Source organism: Plasmodium vivax, chromosome 10 (genome assembly GCF_000002415.2).
Source record: "Plasmodium vivax chromosome 10, whole genome shotgun sequence".
Taxonomy (NCBI): Eukaryota; Apicomplexa; class Aconoidasida; order Haemosporida; family Plasmodiidae; genus Plasmodium; species Plasmodium vivax.
Window position 1 is genome coordinate 719,842 of NC_009915.1, and position 21,268 is coordinate 741,109.

General features: G+C 51.0%; 6 protein-coding genes across 6 annotated transcripts; 4 read left to right on the forward strand and 2 right to left on the reverse strand.

The window, feature by feature from the left end:
• Positions 1-442: 442 nt before the first annotated feature.
• Positions 443-3,295, forward strand: PVX_080495 (hypothetical protein, conserved; the record flags this gene model as incomplete). The annotated part of the gene is made up of 3 exons (XM_001613757.1): positions 443-2,739; positions 2,782-2,876; positions 3,225-3,295. 3 exons carry the CDS (start codon positions 443-445, stop codon positions 3,293-3,295), a joined length of 2,463 nt encoding a protein of 820 aa, XP_001613807.1.
• Positions 3,296-3,913: 618 nt separating this feature from the next.
• On the reverse strand, positions 3,914-5,686 carry PVX_080500 (hypothetical protein, conserved; the record flags this gene model as incomplete). Its single annotated transcript, XM_001613758.1, has 1 exon — positions 3,914-5,686. Exon 1 carries the CDS (start codon positions 4,994-4,996, stop codon positions 3,914-3,916), a length of 1,083 nt encoding a protein of 360 aa, XP_001613808.1. The 5' UTR covers positions 4,997-5,686.
• A 1,017-nt stretch (positions 5,687-6,703) lies between these two features.
• Positions 6,704-9,640, forward strand: PVX_080505 (hypothetical protein, conserved; the record flags this gene model as incomplete). The annotated part of the gene is made up of 1 exon (XM_001613759.1): positions 6,704-9,640. The coding sequence occupies one exon, from the start codon at positions 6,704-6,706 to the stop codon at positions 9,638-9,640; it is 2,937 nt and encodes a 978-aa protein (XP_001613809.1).
• A 318-nt stretch (positions 9,641-9,958) lies between these two features.
• PVX_080510 (hypothetical protein, conserved) lies at positions 9,959-14,104 on the reverse strand (the record flags this gene model as incomplete). The annotated part of the gene is made up of 1 exon (XM_001613760.1): positions 9,959-14,104. The coding sequence occupies one exon, from the start codon at positions 14,102-14,104 to the stop codon at positions 9,959-9,961; it is 4,146 nt and encodes a 1,381-aa protein (XP_001613810.1).
• Positions 14,105-16,129: 2,025 nt separating this feature from the next.
• PVX_080515 (ribose 5-phosphate epimerase, putative) lies at positions 16,130-17,628 on the forward strand (the record flags this gene model as incomplete). Its single annotated transcript, XM_001613761.1, has 5 exons — positions 16,130-16,153; positions 16,409-16,570; positions 16,712-16,879; positions 17,088-17,339; positions 17,521-17,628. 5 exons carry the CDS (start codon positions 16,130-16,132, stop codon positions 17,626-17,628), a joined length of 714 nt encoding a protein of 237 aa, XP_001613811.1.
• A 290-nt stretch (positions 17,629-17,918) lies between these two features.
• PVX_080520 (hypothetical protein, conserved) lies at positions 17,919-20,511 on the forward strand. The gene is made up of 7 exons (XM_001613762.1): positions 17,919-18,056; positions 18,318-18,620; positions 18,792-18,976; positions 19,093-19,135; positions 19,268-19,336; positions 19,498-19,591; positions 19,748-20,511. Exons 2-7 carry the CDS (start codon positions 18,434-18,436, stop codon positions 19,818-19,820), a joined length of 651 nt encoding a protein of 216 aa, XP_001613812.1. The 5' UTR covers positions 17,919-18,056; positions 18,318-18,433; the 3' UTR covers positions 19,821-20,511.
• The last annotated feature ends 757 nt before the right edge of the window (positions 20,512-21,268 follow it).

Here is a 21,268-nt window from a genome sequence, read left to right on the forward strand (position 1 = left end):
GGCTACCCGCCAACAAAAAGTACCCCGTGACGATTTATTTTTTCTTCCCCCTCTCGCTTCGCCATTTCGGAAATTAGCATACGAGGGGGGAAGAAGAAGAAGGAGAAGACGAAGAAGATTGGCCGCAGACCCCCGTTAGAGGCAGTGGCCTACGCTGCGGGGCACCTCTGGCTGCTCTCCTGCAGGGCGCGCCTACCAGTGAGGGAGAGAAGAATTGGGGGAGCGAAGCATTGCCCCGGGGGCATCTACCCAAAAGGGGGGAAAATGACCACGGGGTGATCCCGCCGAAGCCTTAAGGGAACTTCGCAACGTTGCTGCAAATTCCGCGTGGCTTCCCCCGTCGGCGCGGCTTCCCCCGTCGGCGCGGCTTCCCCTGTCCACATGGCATCTCCCATGTGTCTCTTTTTTCTCCCCTCCTCATCGATGCGCTCACCAGCTGAAGATGAGCGCGAAGCGGTTTTTTAATATAGTCCAAGCAGAGGACGATGAGGGGAAAAAAAAAAAAAAAAAAGTTAACACGCGAAGGGGGGAAGAACCACGCGGGGAGGGAGAACCACGCGGGGAGGGAGAACCACACGGGGAGGGAGAACCACGCGGGGAGGGAGAACCACACGGGGAGGAAGAACAACCTGTCCGGGAAGCGTCTGAATTGAAAGAAAACGAAGAAGCTGTAGAAGTGGCCAGCCAAGGGGGTGATCCCCTGGGGAACGATGCCAAGGCGACGGGGGAAGGAAGCGGCACTCAAGGCGTCCAAGCTAAGCAGAACGAAATAAGCGAGCAATGTGCTGATGGGTTGGAAGCGAAAGGTGAAGGCACCCCAGACAAAGGAACACACAATGGGAGTGCGCGGAAGGGGAAGGAAAAGAACGCCGCTGAGGATCCCAATGAGGATCCCAATGAGGATCCCAATGAGGATCCCAATGAGGGTCCCACTGAGGATCCCAATGAGGATCCCAATGAGGATCCCAATGAGGGTCCCACTGAGGATCCCAATGAGGATCCCAATGAGGGTCCCACTGAGGATCCCACTGAGGATCCCACTGAGGAGCCCTCTGACCAGTTAGGCGATGCATTACATGCTCGTAGAGGAACCGGGGGGGAAGCCAGTGGTGATGAGAAGGCCATCCGATTAAAGGAAAAAAAGGCAGATGAGGCGGCGGCCCCATTTGAACCTCTGCAGGGAGGGGAAAGGGATAACGGAGGAGTAAGCGGGGTGGAAGTTGTGGATCATTGTAGTAAAGGGGACACATCCGGAGCGACCCCACGTGATGTCCCTCAAAAGGGAAGTAGCAACCTTGACAGGGATGGCGATAGCCGCACTGTGGGAAGGGGCGCACCGAATGAAGCGCCGCGAGGGGGAGAAGCAAAGAAGGGGAAAGAGCAGCAGGTGGGAAGTAACCCAGGAGGGGTGACAAACAAAGCGGTCATCGGAAAGGCGGTCAGCGAAAAGGCAGAGAAGGCCGCACCGCAGAGTGGACCCGACAGTCAGCAGAAGCAGCAGCAGCAGCGCGATCAGCAACCGCAGCGCGATCAGCAACCGCAGGGCTGCGCTGACGGTTTTGCTCGGAGCTGGAATGGCTTCAAAGGCTACTACGACATGTACGGCTGCGGCTACGCGGGGGGGGCGGCGAACGTGGCCGGCGAGTCGAGCGCGAGCTGCGCGAGATACGCGAGCCATGTAAACTACAGCTGCAGCTACAACTACAACTACAACTACGACCACTGCTACAGCTGCAACCACTGCTACAACTACGACCACTGCTACAACTACGACCACTGCTACAACTACAGCTGCAGCTACAACTACGACCGGAATTGCTACAGCGCCTGCGGGGAGGACGCCTTCTCCTCGCTGCTCGACAGAAGCATCCAGCTGATGAAGAAGAACGATAAGGTAAAGGAAATGCTGAAGAGGCCTGCCAAACTGCAAGTGACCCAAGAGGAGCTAAACAAAGTGGAGCACGCTGAAGGGAATGACCCCTACAACATCTGGTTCGGGAGGTACGTGCAGGATAAGTTTGACAGGGGGAGCAGCAGTAGCAGCACCACTGGTGCACACCGCTTTGTGGCGAGATTCAAATGCAAACCGTCTACCGACTCGGGATATACCAAAGCAGATAAGAACCTGACGAGCAGACAATTTTTCTGCATCTACTTTGCACGAGGCTGTTGTGCTTATGGGCACAACTGTCTCTACAGACACAGAATTCCAAACGAAAATGATGAGTTACAGTTTGAACATACCGTAGATATTTTTGGAAGAGAAAAGTTTAGTACCTTCAAAGAGGACATGAGTGGGGTGGGCAACTTCAACAGCGAATGTAGAACCCTTTTCATAGGAAGCATTCACATTGACAGTTTGGAGCAAGTGCATCTAATCGAGCAGATTCTATATGATGAGTTCAGCAACTTTGGAAGCATCGATTATGTGAGGTTTGTACCTTTTAAAAATATTGCCTTCGTGCAGTATTCCTATAGGGTCAATGCTGAGTTTGCCAAGGTGGCTATGTCGGACCAACCCATTGAAAATCACTCCACGGCGCTGACCATCAAGTGGGCCTTCGAGCTGAAGAACCCGCCCCATCACTCCTTTCAGCATTACGCCAACCCGTATGTGTATAACCAGAGCCCCCTCGTCTCGTCCACGTGGCAGCAGTACGTCTCGCAGCAGAGGGAGCGCCAGCAGTTCGGTGGTCCCCCGCAAATGGCTTTTCCGCACCCGTTTGGTTGGCCTCCATAGTTTTGCCCGCCTCACCCCGCAATTCCACCGTCCAACCACAGCACAGCAAAAAAAATCAAGAACAGGTGCAACCGTCTGAATGGCAGCCTGCACCAAGTGGACCACATGTTTGACATGCAGCGTTGGCGATTTGGGGGTGAAACCACTTGGGGAGGGGGCACTTCTCCCTCGTGGGGGCGTGTATACATACTACCTACATTCATGTGTGCGGTTATTCGTTTATTTACTCCTTTAAGAGTCACTCGTTTACTTGCTTAACCATTTGGCGGTGCCCCACTTGGGGCGCCACACACTGTTCCGCGCGCTCCGCCCCAAGGGCAAAAAGAAGTTGTTATTTTGCCTTCATTTTTGCGTTGCCCACTGCATATTTGTAAAGTCATGCGTGAAAGTGTCACCCGTCCATCTCCACATGCACAGCGCGAGTACTGATGCAGTACCCTGGTGGCCACGGCCCACGACGCGCTTTCGCGACCGCCCCGCTCAGAAGCGGCGCATCAGCGTTGCCACAAAATCGATGCACATTTTTTAAGCGTCGAGTGGCATAACTGTAATTGAGTTGGGGGACTAAGCTTTTTTAAATTTGCCTGAACGGTGCATTTTTTTTTTGCCGCTTGTTCAGGTGATTAGCGGTCTTTTTGTCGCCTGTTCAGGTGATTAGCGGTCTTTTTGTCGCCTGTTCAGGTGATTAGCGGTCTTTTTGTCGCCTGTTCAGGTGATTAGCGCCTTTTTTGCCGATTGCCCAGACGATTATCACCCTTTTACCTCTTGCTCAGGCGGCGTAAACGGGGTTGAATGCACACGGGGCGGAAATTACCGCTGCTGTCTGCGTGCCAACCGGCAGGTGTGAAATGCCCACACGGGGGGCGCTCCAAATCGGCGTGAGGGCTAGTCAGCTAGCTATTTTCGCCACATTAAAAAAAAAAAAAAAAAAAAAGAATAAAATGACAAAATGGAAAAATAGCCAAGCGGCAAAATAACCAAGCGGCAAAATAACCAAGCGGCAAAATAACCAAGCGGCAAAATAACCAAGCGGCAAAATAACCAAGCGGCAAAATAACCAAGCGGCAAAATAACCAAGCGGCAAAATAACCAAGCGGCAAAATAACCAAGCGGCAAAATAACAAAAGAAGAACAAAAAAAGAATACCGCTTAGCTGCTTAACCGCTTAACCCGCTAGGGGCCGCCCCCGTCGGGGGCCCCGAAAATATTCAGAGAATTAAACAGGCACTCGGCAGGGGCCTGCGGGTCCCCCCCTTGGCGCGCGCGCTGCCCCTTCTGCATGTATATGTCCCGTAGCTTGGGCAGGAGACTCAACACCTGCATTTTCTCCTGCCCCATGTCGTCCTTCGTGTGGCTCTCAAGTCTTTTTCCCTCAGAGCCGTTTTCACCCATGTGGTGGAAGAACTCCGAATCATCACTGGAGGGACGGGACGACTCGGACGAAGAAGACGATGAGGAGTTGACGGAAGAGCTGTGGGAAGAAGATAACTCCTCGTAGTAATCCGCCTTGTCATTGTAAAGTCCCGTTTTTTTTTCTTTCCGATTTAGGGACAGTGGAATAATGGGCATATGATCATGTACATATTTTTTTTTCAATTTCATAATTTCTTTGTACTTTTCAATATCTATATTTTCGTTTAAAAATAAAACATTTACATTTTCATTTGATGAAGAGTTGTTCCCAATGGTGAGATAGCTCATGTTGGTCATGTTGTGTAGACTGTCCAAGGGGTTCATCGTCCCATCCAAGTTTTCCATCGAGTCGTATTTTTCCCTCTGTTTCATACACAGCTGTTTGTAGTATAAATAGGAGTTTTGCAAAACGTTAATATAGTTGTGATTTTTTTTTTTTGCCGCATCATCCTGCTCTTCCACCTCATATGGGAGGCTTTCAAAGAGGTCATTCAAATTGCTCATCGTGTAAATTTCCTCATACAAATTAGTTAAAGCCAATTTGGCGCAATGCTTAATGTCTATGTAATTCACAACGACACTTCCTCTGAGGGAGGAGAACCTCCTGCAATTCATCCCGATCGTCTTCACCATTTTTATAAAAAAATTAAACAGCAAATCTAGCACTGCACAGTCTACCCTTTTTATATTTTTACACAACAGTATGGAGCATATGATTCTAAGCGTTTTTTCATTATAGTAATCTTCCTTCGAGTTTGTGAATGGGTTTGCATGGTACTTTTCTATGTGCGTCTTTCCGGGGGGGGTTTCCCTCGTCTCTCCGGCGCGGCTATCTTTCTTCATCCGGGTTGGCTCAGCAGGGGAAAGGCAGTACTGATGATGATGCGTTTTATCACCACAGGGGGGGGTAGAGAACTTCCGCTGAGCTCTCTTCCGCTGCGACTCGCGGCGCGCAACAGCTGCTAAACTACTGCCCAGCTACGGCTGACCCACGTGTCTGCTAACGGAGAGCTTCCCCCATTTGAAGGTAAACGCGCGGACAAGTGGTGCACCCCCTTTGGCTAGGCTAACACATTGCCACAGCCCCAGGGGGGGAAACACGAATATGGTAGGCAAAACGGATTAGCACAGAAAGGAACGTCAATTAAAAACGCATCCTGCGCTTCATTCATTGGGGTGGTACAAACGTGGTGCTAACTTGCCCTGCGGGGGTTCTCTCAATTGGGGCTCCTCCCTACTGTGAAGTGCTACACTATGATGCAATGGGTTTTCTTTTTTTATCTTTCCCCTTCTGCGAGACGGCAGGCGAAGGTACTTGGCTGTGTGCCCTTCCCTGGAAGGGGCTTATCCCCATTGGGGGCAAACTGTTAAGTGAGGCAAATGCGTGGGGACCTCCCCCCTCCTCCCTTTTGTTATGGACCAGCTTGCGCGCAGTCGCGGTGGCTAAGTTCGGCTCGCGCTTCGCCGCTGCGTCATTTGGTTATTTTGCTTCTAAACTGTGATGCTTGTTTGTTTGTTTATTTTTTTATTGTTTTATTTTTTCCCCTCGCGTGGTTCTCCACTAGCCACTTTTTTTTACTCCACCAGGGGGGGAGCGCACCGCGTGTTCATATCCCCAGGGGGGAAAATGAGCGACCGACTTTTGCGGGCATCATGAGGGAGGCGTCCCCTTCCCCGAGGCATACTACCCACGCGCCTTTGCGTCTGCGCGGTGACCCCCCCCCGGGATATGTAGAACGTAACTGAAGAAGCGTTATTTTGTTTTCTTCGTTTTATTTTTCCTCATTTTGTTTTTCCTTATTTTTCCCACCGCGCGAGTTCACTGTCACCGCGAACCTTTAACTGAGATGGATCATCCTGCCCATCCTGCGCGTCGAGTTCTTTCCTAATTTTTGCGCTCATCAAAATGTTTGCCTTTTTACTGTAAGGCGGTTACCTGTTGGGCAGCAGCATTTCCTCCTTTGCCTCTTCTCGTGCGGCCATTTCATGGGAGCACTCCTTTTCCCCCACGGTGGGCTCCCTTTCCGCAGTCAGCATTTGGCACGCGGTTAAAGGCGACTCACCACCTGCCCGAGCGATTGGCCCACGGCGAAAGGGGAGAAGTAGTAGAAGAGGTTGAAGAAGAAGAAGAAGAAGAAGGAGTGAGTGGACCCCCCTCCTTCATGCGCACGCTGGGGGACATACGTGTGAACTGGCGCTGCTACTTGACGCGCGTTGGTCATACGGAGATGCATCCATTTGAAGTACCCCTGCGACGCTTGCCCGGTTAACCACCTTTTCTTTTTTTGTGAGCATTTGCGCAGGACGGCACAGAACTGCCTTGCGTTGTGAAGTTTATTTGAGGAGGTCCAAGACGTCATCTCAGAGGACTTGCAAGAAAAACTTTGTACCCTCGGCCACCTTATTGTAGACAAAAGGAGAAACGCTTTGGAGTTTTCTTCAATTTTTTTTGTACCCCCCGAACCTACCGAGAGGGGGGAAGGCGACCAACCCGCAGACCCACGTTCATTCGCGAACGTTAATTTGCCAACGAGTGGGTAGTGAACCCAAATGGAAAGGGACCCCCGGGAGACACCGCTCGACGGGGACCTCCATTTGGGGCTACCCCCCCAGAGGAGCTTCAAACAAAATAACAGCTGTGGCATCGCAGAGGGACGCCTCGTGAAAAAGGGAGTCAGTGCAGCGAATTCTTTGGCTCATCGTGAGGAAGAAGAAAGGGGAGAGCATTCCCTGTATGGAGGGTGTCACCTGGATGGAAATACGAGTAGGCATCGAAATGGCCGAATGGCCGTTGCCAACTTGGGAAGGGGCAACTGTCTAGGATGTGCAAACTGTCGCAGCGGAGCCGATCAAGGGGAGTTACCAAAGTGCTGTGAGGAGGTAAATGGAGATCAAAACAAGAGAAGGGGTAACCGCACATGTGAGAAGCCCCAATGGGATCGCTCCAATTTGAAGAGACAAACACAACGTAGTATTAGTGGTCTTCTTAGACGTGAGGAGATTCCCCCCCATTTTAAAACGTCGGAAGTTTTGCATCACTTAGGGGAAGGGGGAGCTGGCCAAGGAGACGGTCACAGTAGCACCAGTTGGAATGGCACTGACTACACCAACTTTGAAGACTCAGATGAAGAGGTTGGCAGTCCTGGGGATGGGGAGGAGGGAGTTGCCCAAGGGGTAAACTTCGGAACCACGCTGGAAAATATCTCCCCAAGCAACAGCCAAGCCGTTCATATGATGGGGAGCGCTTTGGAACATTATGGATGGAGAAGAAAAAAAAAAAAAAAAAAAAAAAAGGATACACAATGTAGGGATGAGCAGGCCAGTGGGGGGGAGTCCGAGCAAGTGCTGCATAACATGGCCAACCAGAAGCTGACTGGCACCTCCATCATGCTGACCGGGGAGAAGTCCAAATACATTTACAAGCTGGTCCCCTTTTTTAAAAACGGGGAGGCGAGGTTCTACATGAATGCCTTTGCGGCGTACGACCAAGTGTGCGGGCAGTTCGGGAGGGCCCCCCGGGGGGCCCACAAAGGTGGTGCATTCGACGAACGTGGCGAGTGCGACCAACGTAACCACCTCGGGGAGATGCACACCAGCATGCAGAGCGCCATGGCCTACTTCCACCTCATGAACGAGAGGGCGGCGGGCGCCACCCGGAAGAAGCCACCCCGCAGCAGCCCCTGCCAGGGCACCCCACAAGGGGGCCAAGTGGGCGAGGCGATGGGTGCCCCCCCCAACAGGGCAGCGGTTATTAGAAGTGCAAACACAAACGGGGCTCATTTTAGGGAAGACCGCGAAGGGGAAAGCCCCCAAGTGGAGGAAAATAAAAATGGAGGAATGTGTAGCCACTACACCGCGAACACCTCAGAGGAAGCAAAGTTACTGAAGCTGCTGGGTAAGCTTAAACAACCTGTGGAGGAAGGAGAGACAGAAATCCCCCCCAGTGAAGGCCCACCTGCATGTGTAGGAAGGGGTGGCATGTCTTGTCGCTACCCGCAAAGGAGAAGCGGCTGTTACTCCAAAAAAAGGAACACCAGTACGCTGGGCGATCACCGCATCTTAGCCTTTTTGGTCAGACAGAAGCTCATTCCAAAGTGTTACAATATAGTGCCCGTGTATCGGTGCGAGGGGGAAGAGGCGGCCTCCTACTTGGCGGAGACCCCCAAAATGGGAAGTGGGACCCCAAGTGCAGGCTCCACTGCGGGTTACGTAGCAGGGGTGAGGGGAACCAAGTCGCGTACGGAAGAGCCGCTCCTTAACGGTGGACGTGACGACGTAGCGGTGAGGAGAGATACTCCTCGTGAAGAGGCCGAGAAGTGGAGGGTCGGGAAGATGAGCGATTTTGTGAAGATGTGCCATTTTGCGGAGGCAGTCGAAGGGACGCCAGGTGGAGACCCGCCCAAACGCACAGTCCACTTCGCGCTGAAACTGAAAAAAATCTGCCACTCGATAGACCACCGACACCAGAACGTGCTTGACCTCAAGCTGGGGTACAACACATTGAAGGATAACGACATACAGTTTAGTGAAAGGCTGAAGGAGGAGAGCGACTCGATTGATTGGAGCGAAAAGGAAAAGTATGTGAAGAGGTGGTCCAGGATGAAGAAAAACATACGAAGTGAGCATCTAAATACAAGTGATGAGCACATCATAGAGCTGTCTGCGAGGGACTTGGGCCTCCCCCCCTCCTTCTTCAGCTACGACAATCAGGAGATTTACTGCCTTTTAAAATCCTGGAAGCAAGAAATTACTGCGCGTATGACCACGCAGAGGAGGCTAGGGTTTCGTATATGCGCTCTGGTCTGTGGAGTGACACAGCAGGGGGTGTTGACGGACCAGGGGGTGCGGGAGTTCTACGCGGACTGCGTGGCGAAGTATGGGTCGCTCACCGATGGTGGTGCGGGCTGCTGTGGGAGCGAGGATCAGCAGTGTAGCCATGGCCGTCCTTGCCATACAGAGCAGCATAGCTTCATTTGCCATTCCCAGCAACATCTACACCGAGACGGGGAGAGACCCCCACCCAGCATCGACCACTGCTACGACCGCGCCCACAACAAGCTGCAAATCAGCAGAGATGTGGGACTCCACCTACGGGAGGAGCACGTGCTGTACGCCCTGACCTACTTTTTCAAAAGCATCGTTTCGATTGTTCTCCCCAAATTGATCAGCTTGAAAGTGTGGCTGGAAGAGCAACGCGTTTATTCCTTCTGCTCCACCTCCTTGTTAATAATATATGACCGAAGAAACCCGCAGACGTGTGACATCAAGTGGATTGATTTCACCTATTCCTTTGACAACACGGTGTCTCCAAGTAGATATGAACAGATGAAAAGTGGGAGGCTCAATTTGGACATCCTTTTTGGCGTAAATAATTTAATTAAGTTGTGCAGAACGGTGTTTTTTGAGAGTGAAGTACCGCCATCCCCATCGCGTCCGTCGAGCATTGAGAGGAAGAGGTCCCATCTGGGGATACACGATGAGTTGTGAGTTATTAACCCGTAGCTTGACTCACCATTTTTTTTTTTTTTTTTTTTTTTTTTTTTCCGTGTGCGTTCCGCACGTATGCATTTGTGAGGGACTCCGGTTTGATACCCAGTTGTGCCGCTTCGCCTCGTTTGCGTTAACATACCGTTCGATGGCCCAGTTGCACATGCAAAGGAGCAGCGAGAAAAGAGAGCGCCAAGTTGCGCAGCCGAGGCCGTCTCACCGAAAACGCGATTGGCCAGCACTTTCACTTTGCACGTTTCATTTTGTATTTTAAAATATTTCCTTTTATTTCTATTTTTATTTGTTCTTTTTGAGCGCCTACGGGTGCGCACGCGCCCGCCGCGCCAGCCGGAAGGCCCTGCGGAGCAAGACGTGGAAAACGAAAAAGAACAGCGCGTCGCCGTACGAACTGTTGATCCCCCTTTTCCGCCGTACCACTCGAACGAATCTTAAAAAAAACAAACCCAACTCGTAGGGAGTTACGCACATGTTGTAGTAATCGAGGACGTTCATGTAGTTCTTCCGGGCGTGAGCGAACCGCTTCCTCAACCGATGCAGCGCCACTCTAACTTGGCTCTTTCGTTTTATGCGCACATGTGCGTGTCCCCCCTCATGCGACATCACCTGGGGGAATTGCTCCACATCCGAATGGATCCCCTTTGGGCCTTTCTTTTCATCTTTTCTCCCCCCCCTCTTGTTTCTTTTTTTTTCCTTTTCAAGTTGCACACAGGGGGGAGGAGGATCCTTTGCGACTTGTTCAAAATTTTCCACTTCAAGTTGCTTCACCTGTTCGTTCAGTTCGTTCACCAGTTTGTTCTTATACCCCTTGGTGTGCACAGGGCAGGGTCTTTCTCCCCCTGTTTCGCCCTTTTCCCGATTGGGGAGAACCTCCTCTGAGCAACTTTTCCGCTTTGTGCATGTGGCAAATCTGTTCAGAATTTTTTTTTTCTCCTCGTTTAGTAGGACAATGTAGCGTACCGCATTATTTTGCAAACGATGCTTGTCGATTTTTTCTCTTTCGTTTCGCCGGGAAAGACACAACTGCAAGGTAGACTCATTTGTTAAATGCAAGTTTGGCGTGTTTAACGTTTTCGAAAAGATGGCTAACACTTGGACGAAGGATAAGCAGAACATGCGCGAGAATTTTTTTAAGACTTTCTTCTTCCTACTGTCGTTTTTGCCTGAACGGTTCAGGTGAAATTTTTTTTTTTTTTTTTTTTTTTTCTTCTTGCGCATACGCTGTAAATGGCTAGCTGTGTGTGCAATGTAGCTATTCCTCTTTGCGGGTGACTTTGTATGTCCCTCCTCAGTGGAGTGGTTATTATTCGTCTGCCGCATAGGAAGTGTTGTCCCTTCCTTTTCTTCCCTTTCGTTTGCGCTATTCAGGATGTGCAGCGGTTTCCACTTTTTCGCCTTAATGTTTGTTCGCCCCCTGCCGACTGGGCGGTAGTCATCGTAGTGATGGTGCGGGCCCAAGTTGATGCTCCTTGCTTCCCCCCCAGTCGTCTCATCCTTCCTTGTTAGCTTCAACTGCAGTAAAAATTTTAGCACATCCCCCAGCCGCAGGGACACATTCAATTTTGCGCTGAGGAGTGAAAAACGCTTTTCCGTTGAGTTGAACAGCAGGAAGTAAAAAATGAAGTAGTAGACGAAGTTGTCCAGGATGTTCACTAACGCGGTGAGGCCTTCTTTGCCGCTCTGGGGGGAACCGTTTTTTTTTTTTTTTCCTTTCGGTTTGGTTGGCGGTGCGCCGCGGTGGCAGCAGACGGCGCAGCTGGGCGGGGCTTCCCCCCTCGTCTCGACGTTCGCGGTGTTTGCGGCGTTTCCAGCATTTGCGGTCTTCTTCACCTTTTTCACTTTCTTCACTTTTTTATTATTTTTTTTTTCGTGGAAATTTCCTCCCCTCTGGCGCGCTTCGCCCGCTCGGCCGGGCCCTAATCCATGGCGACGCGCCGAATGCGTGCATTTTTTGGGACAGACGTCATTTTCACACTTCTCAGCGCTGGCCTTTCTCCCATTTTCGGCCCCCTTCTCCACCCCTCCCTTTTTTTCGCACTTGTTGGGAGGCCGCTTCCACCCCACTTGGTTGCCTCGACTTCGCTTCTTCCTTCCCTTCTTTAACCCCCCCTTGATGGTACCCCTCTTGGGGTGCCGTTTCTGCCCGCCCCCCTCTCGCACACACCCTTTCAGCGCGTTAAGCAGGCTGACCATGACGCGTGTCTGGTGCTCGCCTCTAACATCGCGCAGGTGCAACGATACGCGTGCTAATGTATACACGAAAGAGTTGAAGGAGATTTTCCTCCTCTCATCGTGAATGTTATATCGGCTTAGGTTTAGCAGGGCGAGGTATTTGTTGAGGTGGTCACTCCGACTGGCATCCCCACACGTATCACCATATCGGTGGATGCCACTATTGCCTTTTCCTTTTTCCCCTCCTGCGCGGCCAACCAACCACGCCCCACTCATGCGCGCTGATGCATACCACAAGGGGAAGGCAGAGTGGAAGAGGCAAAACAGGACGTAGAACAAATAGCCGTTGTTATGTTTGCTCTTATTTATAAGTAGAAAGAGGGATATTTTTTTTAACAAAAGTTTTGCTCTCTTCATATGATAACATCGCTGCTTCTTCCACTGGTTTTTATAAAACTTTGCAAAGCACCTCACGAGGAAGAGATCCTTGTTGAGGAGGATGTGCGCCATGGGGTTGTGCGTTTCGTGTGGCAGGCAGGGATGCTTCGTCGTGTGGTGTGCTTCGTACGGTGGGGTGCTCACCGGATGGGCTGCCCCACAAGTTTGGCCCCCGACATGGCTGCTAATTGCAGCCGATCTGGTACCCTCACAAAGAGTTGCTTTGTTACCATTTGGGTTACGGCTCCCCCGGTTGGCCCCCTTCCGACTGTGCACCCCCGTTGGGAAGCGGCTGCTCTGGAAGAAGCTCTTCACCATGTCTTCCTCATCCAGGAGGGTGTCCTCTTCCACCCAGTGGTGATTTTCACAAAAAAGGAGATTCGCCAAATGGTCGTTTTCGCCCACGGACATGTCATCTTTTGCCAACCTGTTTAGCGAGCTGAGGGGGAAGCTGCTGTGGATGATGTTGGCATCGTAGAACATGTGCCAGAGGTTCTTCAGAGTGAAGCTCCCAAGGGGGGGCGTAGTCACCTCCTGGGTAATACTTCTTTTGTTGCTCCCCCCTTTTCGCCTGTACAGTTCATACGCCTTTATTAGTAAGTCAAAATGGTCATACACAATTTTGTAAAACTGTTTGATATCCCCGTTGGTTAAATTTGGATCCTCCTGGAGAAGAGGACCCAAATTGACAACCGTGCAGATGGAATTCGTGTACAAGTGATTCATTATGTATGTCTGGTTGAGCTCCACCTGAGATGTGACTTCCCCATGGAGGTAGCTGCACTTGCAAAGGGTGCCATTTGTCTTTAAAAGGTACCCTCCTCCGTGTTTCTTGTTGTCTTTCCAAGAGCCCAAATACGTATCTCCACCTCTGTGGTGGAAAACCCCAAACCCGTGTCTCTCCCCCTTTCGCCAGTACCCTTCATACTTATCGTAGCCTTCATTTTGGAAGGGGGTCTTCTTCCTATCTGCGTGCCTTACCAACCAGAAGTAAGTTCCGTACCCGTGCATTTCGTCGTTTTGCCATTCTCCCACGTATACGTTTTGTATAACCTTCTTGGGTGTGTTGCCTTTTTGGGGGGAAGCCCTCCCCGAGGTGATCCCCTTGCGTGGTTCATTGGTTTTGCCTCGCTCCCCTTTGCCTCGCTCCCCTTTGCCGCGCTCCCCTTTGCCGCGCTCCCCTTTGCCGCGCTCCCCTTTGCCGCTCACCCCCTTCGCGAACCAACACATCCTCCCGAAGCCGCTCCTTCTGTTGCCCGCCCAGAAGCCACAGTAAACGGCATTGGCGTAGCGCTGCACCCCGTAGAAGTGCCTCTCGTTTTGCCTCCACCAGCCTTCGTACGTCTTCACTCTGGGGCAATTCACATGCTGCTTTACGGAAAGAACTCCATAGCCGTTGCGCTTGTTCCCTTTCCACTCCCCCTTGTAGGTGACTACACTCGATTGAGCAACCCCAGCGGAGGGACCAAAAAGGAAGGTGCCTTTACCATGGCCCCACTTCTCCCCATTTCGTATGTGCCCTACGTAGACAAATTGCGGCGAAATTATTTTTCCAAACCCGTCTACATTTCTACCTTTAAAGTTACCCATGTATGTTTCGTTCCCCTTCTGAATGACCACATCCTTCCCTAGGTGGGCACAGTGGAACGCGTCCAGGGGGAGCTCTCCATCGATGGTGTAGTTGTTAATGTGTATACTCTTCAGATGTAGAGTAGCAGGAGGTTTCATTTCCACGGAGGAGTCACTTTGGCTCTGCCCATTTTGGGGGTGCCTTTTTTTGATGAAGAAGCTTTTCCAGAAGGAAGCCTCCCAGGGGGGGTGGCTGACTCCCTCCATTGTGTGTGTGCAACGGGGGAGGGTTTCACCATTATGGAGCTGCTACATCGTACGCCTTTGCAATTTACACGCAGTTATTTTCGGACGGCAGGTGAGTTCACTTAACTGTGTGGTGCCTCCTCACTGGGGGAAATTCGCTTTCACATCGGCAGTAGGATGCTCCTCTGAGTGAGCTCCCCTCGTGGAGTCGTCTCCATTTATCTTGCCATACAAATGAGAACGCGGAGGAGACAATTCGGGGGGCCGCGAAATTAATGACGCGGGTATGCATACCAGCCCGTCGCGTTTTTTTTTTTTTTTTTTTTATTTTAAATGCACATCGGTAGAAGAAAAAAAGGTGAGGAGGACACCCATTTGGCTTCCCTCCAATGTGTATTCACCCTATCAAAATATAGCACATATCCTGGTGTGACTATAAAACGCTTTTTCAAATTTTTACACTGTTGAGGTTGGTCGAAGGGAGGGGTTGTCTCCCCTCTCTCTTCGTGTGTACGAAATGGCTCCTCGGACATGGCACGGAATTAAAAAAAAAAAAAAAAAAAAAAAAAATAGTAATAAAATGACATGCCAGTTGCTCCCCTGCACGGTTAAAAACGTAGTAGTCGGTTTTGCCCCTCCTTTGGTATTTCCCCGCAGGGGTGGGGGGGTAACTCACCCTGTCAACATCGTAAAAGGTTTGCCCGCGTTGCTCGCGCCCTTCCCAATTCTGTGTGTGGAGGGGAGCACCTCCCTCGGCGATCTTCTCAACGAGTATCCCCTCGTGCGTGCCTCTTTAAAATTTTACAAACTGAGAGGTTTTTCGCTTTGCTTTTTCCTCTACAGTTGCTCAGTTGTGGCCGCTTTGGGGGGCTACTTTGCTTGGCCTTCCTCCCTTCGTCTGGGCATTTTTTTTTTTTTTTTTTTCCCCCATTGGAGATACATTCTGCGCACACGTGGGGCGACCGTGGCAACTTGGCTCATTCGAATTGTTCCCCTTTGTGGCGGGCAGAAGCGCCTCCTCCACGCGAGATGTCGCGGTTTGGATATCCCCCAATGATTACACGAAATGGTTGTCCCACCTCGTGTTGCGACTATTTGGCTCCTCCTATCCGTTCTGCCGCGAGTTAAAAAAAAATCAGTTGTCATGTGGTGCACGACAGCGGGTGTTTTTTTTTTTTTTTTTTTTTTTTTTTTTTTTCCGTTCCCTTTGAATTTGTTTCTGCTCCTCGTGGCCGCCTCTTTTCGTTTATGATCTCACCGCGTCGTATTGCATCTTTTTTTTTTTTTTTTTATTTCCTCCCGTTGCTTCCCTTTTTTCCCCGCTCACTTCTTCCTACATCACGCCGCCGCTCCCTCCAACTGTACATTACCCCTTCCCCGTGTATGCCCAGGCGGAGTAGCGCAGCCCGCCCGTGGAAATATGCAATGGGTAGGTTCATCCTCAGATGGGTAGATGCATACGAGGATATATATGCATATATGCAGATGGGCATCTACTGGCTGCCCCTCGCGGAGTTCCCAGCTCAGCTGACTCGCGCCGGCCCCCCTCTGTAGAAGCGACAGAATCTTTCCGAACACGTGTAAATGTATAACCCTCTGCTTAGTGTTGCCTTTGTTCCTTTTGTTGCTTTTTTTTTCCCCCTTCTGCTCAGCTCCCATTCTGCCATACATCGTTACATGCCTACCTATGTGAACCATCATGGGGAGTCTCAAACGGAGTGCCTACTTTGTTCTTTGTTCTGAGTAGTTTGTTTGTTTGTTTGTTTTTTTTTTTTTTTTTTTTTTTGTTAGCCCATTTTTTACGTCTCTCCGGGGGGTTATATATATGCCTGTTCGCATTTCTATAACATACGGGATTTAACTGCCCACCATAGGGGGGAGGAGGGGCTTCACAAAAGAGTCTTTCTAAACTGCACCGAGTTGCGTGGGCCCGTTTGTGAAGCTCACGCTGGGAAGTTTTTCTCCCCGTTTTGGTGTGCACATTGACGCCCATTTTGTCGCCCAATTTTCTCCCCCTTTTAACTGCCCTTCTGGGTGAGCGGACCAATGGACGACCTGAAAAGGCGCGTGGTAAGTCTCCACTGCTCAGCTGATATGTGTGTGGAGGGGAGTTAAACTTTTGGCTTGGTGGGCGAAACCGCGAGCAATTGCTGCTCTCTAAATTGCTCTTCCCTTTTGGAGGGAAACGAGCCGATGCATGAGCGTGCCGACTTGGGGTGTGCCCCACATGAGTTGCTCCTACCACCGCCGTGTGTAACGTCCACCCTCCGTCCACTTCCACTCCCCCCTCCGTTCACTTCCACTCCACCTCCACTCCACACGCAGGCCTACAAAGCGGTCGACGACTACGTGCAGTCTAATATGACCATCGGGCTTGGCACCGGCACCACCGTGTTTTACGTGCTTGAGCGGATCGAGAAGTTAATGCGAAACGGGAAGATAACAAATGTGGTGTGCATCCCCACCAGCATCGACACGGAGATAAAGGTTAGCCGTGGGGAAGCACCTACCTGTGGTTAGCGGTTTATGCTTAGGAGTTCCTACTTGTCCTGCTTCCATCCTAATGGAACTGCTCGTGCCTCCTGCGCAATTTTTCTTCATCTGCCGTCCCAACCTGTTCTCGCGCAGGCCCGAAATTTAGGCATCCCCCTGACGACGCTGAAGAAGAACTCCCACATTGACATTGCCATAGACGGAGCAGACGAAATTGACATGGACCTAAATTTGGTTAAAGGACGCGGCGGGGCCCTCGTGAGGGAGAAGTTGGTTGCCGCCAGTGCCTCCGTTTTTATAATTGTAAGGCGCGAAAATGAGAGGAGGAGGTGACAGCGTAGAGTGCGCTCCGCTTGGAGGGGGCCTGGTCTCCCCGTAAAATGCCCGCGCGGTGTAGCTGCGTTAATCTCCACTTCCGAGCCGACTCCCAGCCTTCCTCTCCACTTCCCACCCCTTTTTTGTTCCCTCTTCTATCCGTCCCTTTTTTCTTCCCTCTCCCCCCCCTGCGCAGATTGTGGACGAATCCAAGCTGTGCACGAACGGCCTGGGCACAACAGGAGCGGTGCCGATTGAAATCCTCGCCTTTGGCCACGAGAAGATAATTCAGAATTTGCTCAAAATTTCCTCCCTTGAAAACTGCCAGTATAAGTTGCGGGAGAAGAACGGGGAGGTGTACATAACGGACAACAAAAACTACATCGTGGATTTTTACTTCGCCAACCCGATCGAGGATTTGCAGGACACCTGCCACAAGATAAAGATGGTGAGAGGAGCGGTTTGACTCGCGCGTTAGCGTGGCGGTTTGATTGGCGCCCCGTTTGTGTGGCGGTTTGATTGGAGCCGCGTTTGTGTGGCTGTTTGATTGACACCCTGTTTAACCGCTTGACGGCTTTACCGCCTCACCCCTTCACCGCATCCCCCCTTCACCGCTCCCCCCCTCGCAGACCACGGGCGTTGTGGACCACGGCATTTTCGTAAACATGACGAGCGTGGCGCTGATAAGCAAGCACGACGGGACGGTGCTGAAGCTGGACAAGCACGCGGGCAGTTGAGGGCACTCCGCAGTGCGGTTATCCAGTGTGACTCTCCAGTATGGCTGTCCATTTTGCCCTCCACTTCGCTCATCTGCGCGTTTTTCCGCTCGTAGGAGCTCCCCCTTTTTTCCCCCCCTTGGCAGAAAAATCCCCTGAACCGTTCAGGCGAAAAAAAAAAAAAAAAAAAAAAAAAAAAAACAGCCGTGGCAGCAGGCGGAATTAAAACATTTCGCTAGCTCCACCTCCATTTGTTTTAATTAAAAATTAAAGAGCACCTAAAAAACGTAGGCCCTTTTTTTTATTTTTTCGTCACTCGCGCATGTGTGTATGCCTCTGCTTTGATGCTTATTCGTCTTTTTTTTTTCCTTTTTTTGGCTCCTTGCACTGCTATATGTTGCCCCCCTCGAAGGTGTGTATGTACATGTGCCCGGGCAGCGTATGTCTAGGTATGAGTCCACCTGCACTTGTGTTTGAAGCCCCTGGCGCCTCGCGTGGGCCGTTTGCCAGCGCACAGTTGTTCTCGCGCGTCGCTTCCACTCCGCATGTCACAACGCGTCGCCGTCCATTTCGCGTACCACAACGTGTCGCCGCCCATTTCGCCTCCCACTCCACGTGCCATGCACCCTTGTCTTAAACTTTTAAGCAATTCACCATTGTCAACCCATCAGCGTAATTAACCCACTTGACTGCGTTGTGCCTCTCTGCAGCCCACTCGGTCCTTCGCCCCACTGCGTGTGTGTAATCGCCTCTATTTCTCCCCCCTCCAAAAAAACACCAACAGGAATACCAACACCGCTTAATACCAACAGCGCTGCCTGCTACAATGTATTTGTTTCAGAAGGCCAAAGACTCCCTTGTGAACTCGCTGCAATACGATAAGGGTTCCCCCCTTATGCGGCTGACCAGCGTCTGCAAGGGGATCCTGCGGGCCACGTTCCTTGTCTCCTTCGCGCTGCTCTTGCTAACTGTGTCCACCCTGTACTTCGAGCGGACCCTTTTTGCCAACAGAGGTGCGGGCGAAGCTGGCCCATTCGGCGTGTCGCGCCCACGTGGGGCATTCGCACGTCTCTTCGTATATACCTCCTACATGTATGTGGTTGCGTGCAACTCGCCATGCAGCTGCTTCCTCCATGCCCATCAACGTATTACCACTCTGCCGCCCCCCCTTTGCCGCGCGACAGACCTGCTGCAGACCCTCGCAGGGGCATCGCTCCTCCTCTGCCTGCTCTCCCTAACCATCCTGCGAAGAAAAAGTGGAGCCTACATTTATGCCAAAGTGGAGATGTACCCTTTTTCCTTTAAGGACTTGATTGACGTGTCACTGGCGACGGGCACGGTCACCATCTCGGTGCTGGACATCTTCCTGGTGTGTTTCTACCGCCGGCATGCACCACTACGTGTGGGGTGTGCTCTCACAGAGTGGGTGTTGCGAAGAGGCCGCATTTCTCACCTCCACATGATCCGATTTTCACCCCTCCTCAGTGCTACCTCTGCCTTATCGTGGCGTTCTTCACCTTTCTAACGGGTACCTCCACACGCCCATTTTGTTACCCTATTTTTATTTTATTTTTTCTATGAGTGACACCCCCGCTGCTACACTACGTGAGTAGGAGCAATTACATTTCTGTGACTTCTGTTCCTCCCCTCCCCCCTACAGCGTTGTTTTCCCTTTATGTGTGCCTAGACAGCCCGCACATGAAGGACAACGAGAATATAAGCCTTTTCAGTAATGAGCCTCTGACGAGCGTTACATCACGGAAGAACCACTTCCCCCCCCCAGGGTGTCTTCCCCGTTTTGTTGTCCACTGATTGGCGTTTATTTGGCCCGTCACCCGTCACCCTGCACTTTTTTTTTTTTTTTTTTTTTTTTCTTTCCCCTCCCCGCAGGCATGCAATTCACGTCCGTCTCGTACATCGGGCTGTACGCGATAACGCAGTTTTGCACATTCAAGTCTATGCCCTACCACCCAGTGGAATATTTGTGAGTTGAGGGGAGGGTCATCAGAGGAAGTGTTCGTTTAACCAGGCAGCGTGTGCGTGTGCAGCGTGACGCACTGGGGATATCTCCCAACTTGCATGCACATCCCCTTTTCTTTTTATTTTTTTGCTTCCCCCCTCCACCTCCCTAACATCGCAGGGGATATATAGTTAAAAACATCATGGAGGACATCTTCTGCGTTGTGAAAAAGGCGTGGAAGTTTATATGCTAACAGGGTAAAAGTGAGTAATTGGCAGGCCAATATTGTTCCTCATTTTACTCCTTTGGAAGAGCTCTCTCCAATGGTCCTGGAGCGAAGCTGCTGTGTGGACGCCCCACGAACTTCTCCCCTCTTAACGTGTGCATAAAATGTATTTCCTTTTTTTCCGCATTTCCACGCACGAGCAAAGTTGTGGCAATTTTTTTTTTTAAATTATATGAACAGTGTTGACCGAGCGAGAGTGATATCCCCCTCCATTGATGGGTTAAGAACTTCATTTTGCGCCATGTACAACACCTATGTGAATGACCCTCCCGAAAGAACTTAATTATTTTGTGAAGAAAGAGAAAGAAGATCATTAGGAGGGATGAGTTTGTTTACCCTTTTTGCCTGAACATGTTCAGGTGATTTTTCTTTTTTTTTTGTCTGCCTAAATACGTACATACCAATCTGCCTACCCCCAAAGGGTTACCTCGCGGGGGTGGACGCTTAAAGATAGCTTACTTATCGGCGGGTGGCCCATCAGTTAGCATAGTAAAGCTGCGAAGTGGCGCAGCCGTCGCAAGTTTTCACCGCAACTCCTGAGGGGGAAAATTACGCAACTTTTGGTAAGCAGCTGTATACCACGCGTTGGCGCAACTGAGCGGGAACAACTTTGTGGTAATTTTTTCCTTTTCAACTTAGCCATGGTACTGTTGATGATGTTAAGCGTGTACTACTAGTAGCGCGAAGTGAAAGTATTTTTTTTTGAAGCGTTGCCTGGCAGCGTATCGTTGGAGAGAAATACGCGCTGAGCGGAACGTACCAGGAGAGCATCAAACCAACTTCGCCAAAGCGGCATACCATGGGGGAGTTACTCCGAATCGGCAGAATGGCGTTTTGCGCGTTGCAGTTGGGGGCGGTGCGCTCTTCGCATTTGCTTATCGCTTCTCTTTACCTCTGCGTCGGGTCGCTACTAATCGGTGCGGGGAGACCGACCGTGCCGCTTCCCGCCGAAGCGCCTCCTACTAGCGTGGGCGACAAGAAGGTTACATATCAGCCGTGATAGCTCAGTTGGGAGAGCGTCAGACTGAAGATCTGAAGGTCCCTGGTTCGATCCCTGGTCACGGCAAAGATACATTTTTTCTCCTCCAGGGGGAAAAAAAAAATTATTTTTCTCCTTTTTGAAGTGTGAAAGGGGAAAAGAAAAAAATTTATCTTTTTTAACTTGCCACTTGGTAAGCTGCGCACTTTCGCATTTTGCCAATTCGTCGCATTTTTCTTTTGAATATGCATTTTAGGGGGCACTCTTCCCATGCTGCGTATCCCCCGTGGTGTGAGAGAGAATTCCTCCCTCCTTTGCATCTCCCTTCTGCGGCGGCATCGCCATGCCACAACCATTCGTAGGTTCATCCCCTTTGAAGAAGTCAATAAATGGAACTTTACCTTTTATTTGGCCAGTTCACCGCTCAGTTGGCCAT

Bases quoted from the DNA above. Each gene is read 5' to 3' on its own strand.
- PVX_080520 (XM_001613762.1), top strand. From the start codon at position 18,434: ATGTATTTGTTTCAGAAGGCCAAAGACTCCCTTGTGAACTCGCTGCAA. The intron at 18,621-18,791 runs GTGCGGGCGAAG...GCCGCGCGACAG, and splicing joins GACCCTTTTTGCCAACAGAG to ACCTGCTGCAGACCCTCGCA. The intron at 19,592-19,747 runs GTGAGTTGAGGG...CTAACATCGCAG, and splicing joins TACCACCCAGTGGAATATTT to GGGATATATAGTTAAAAACA.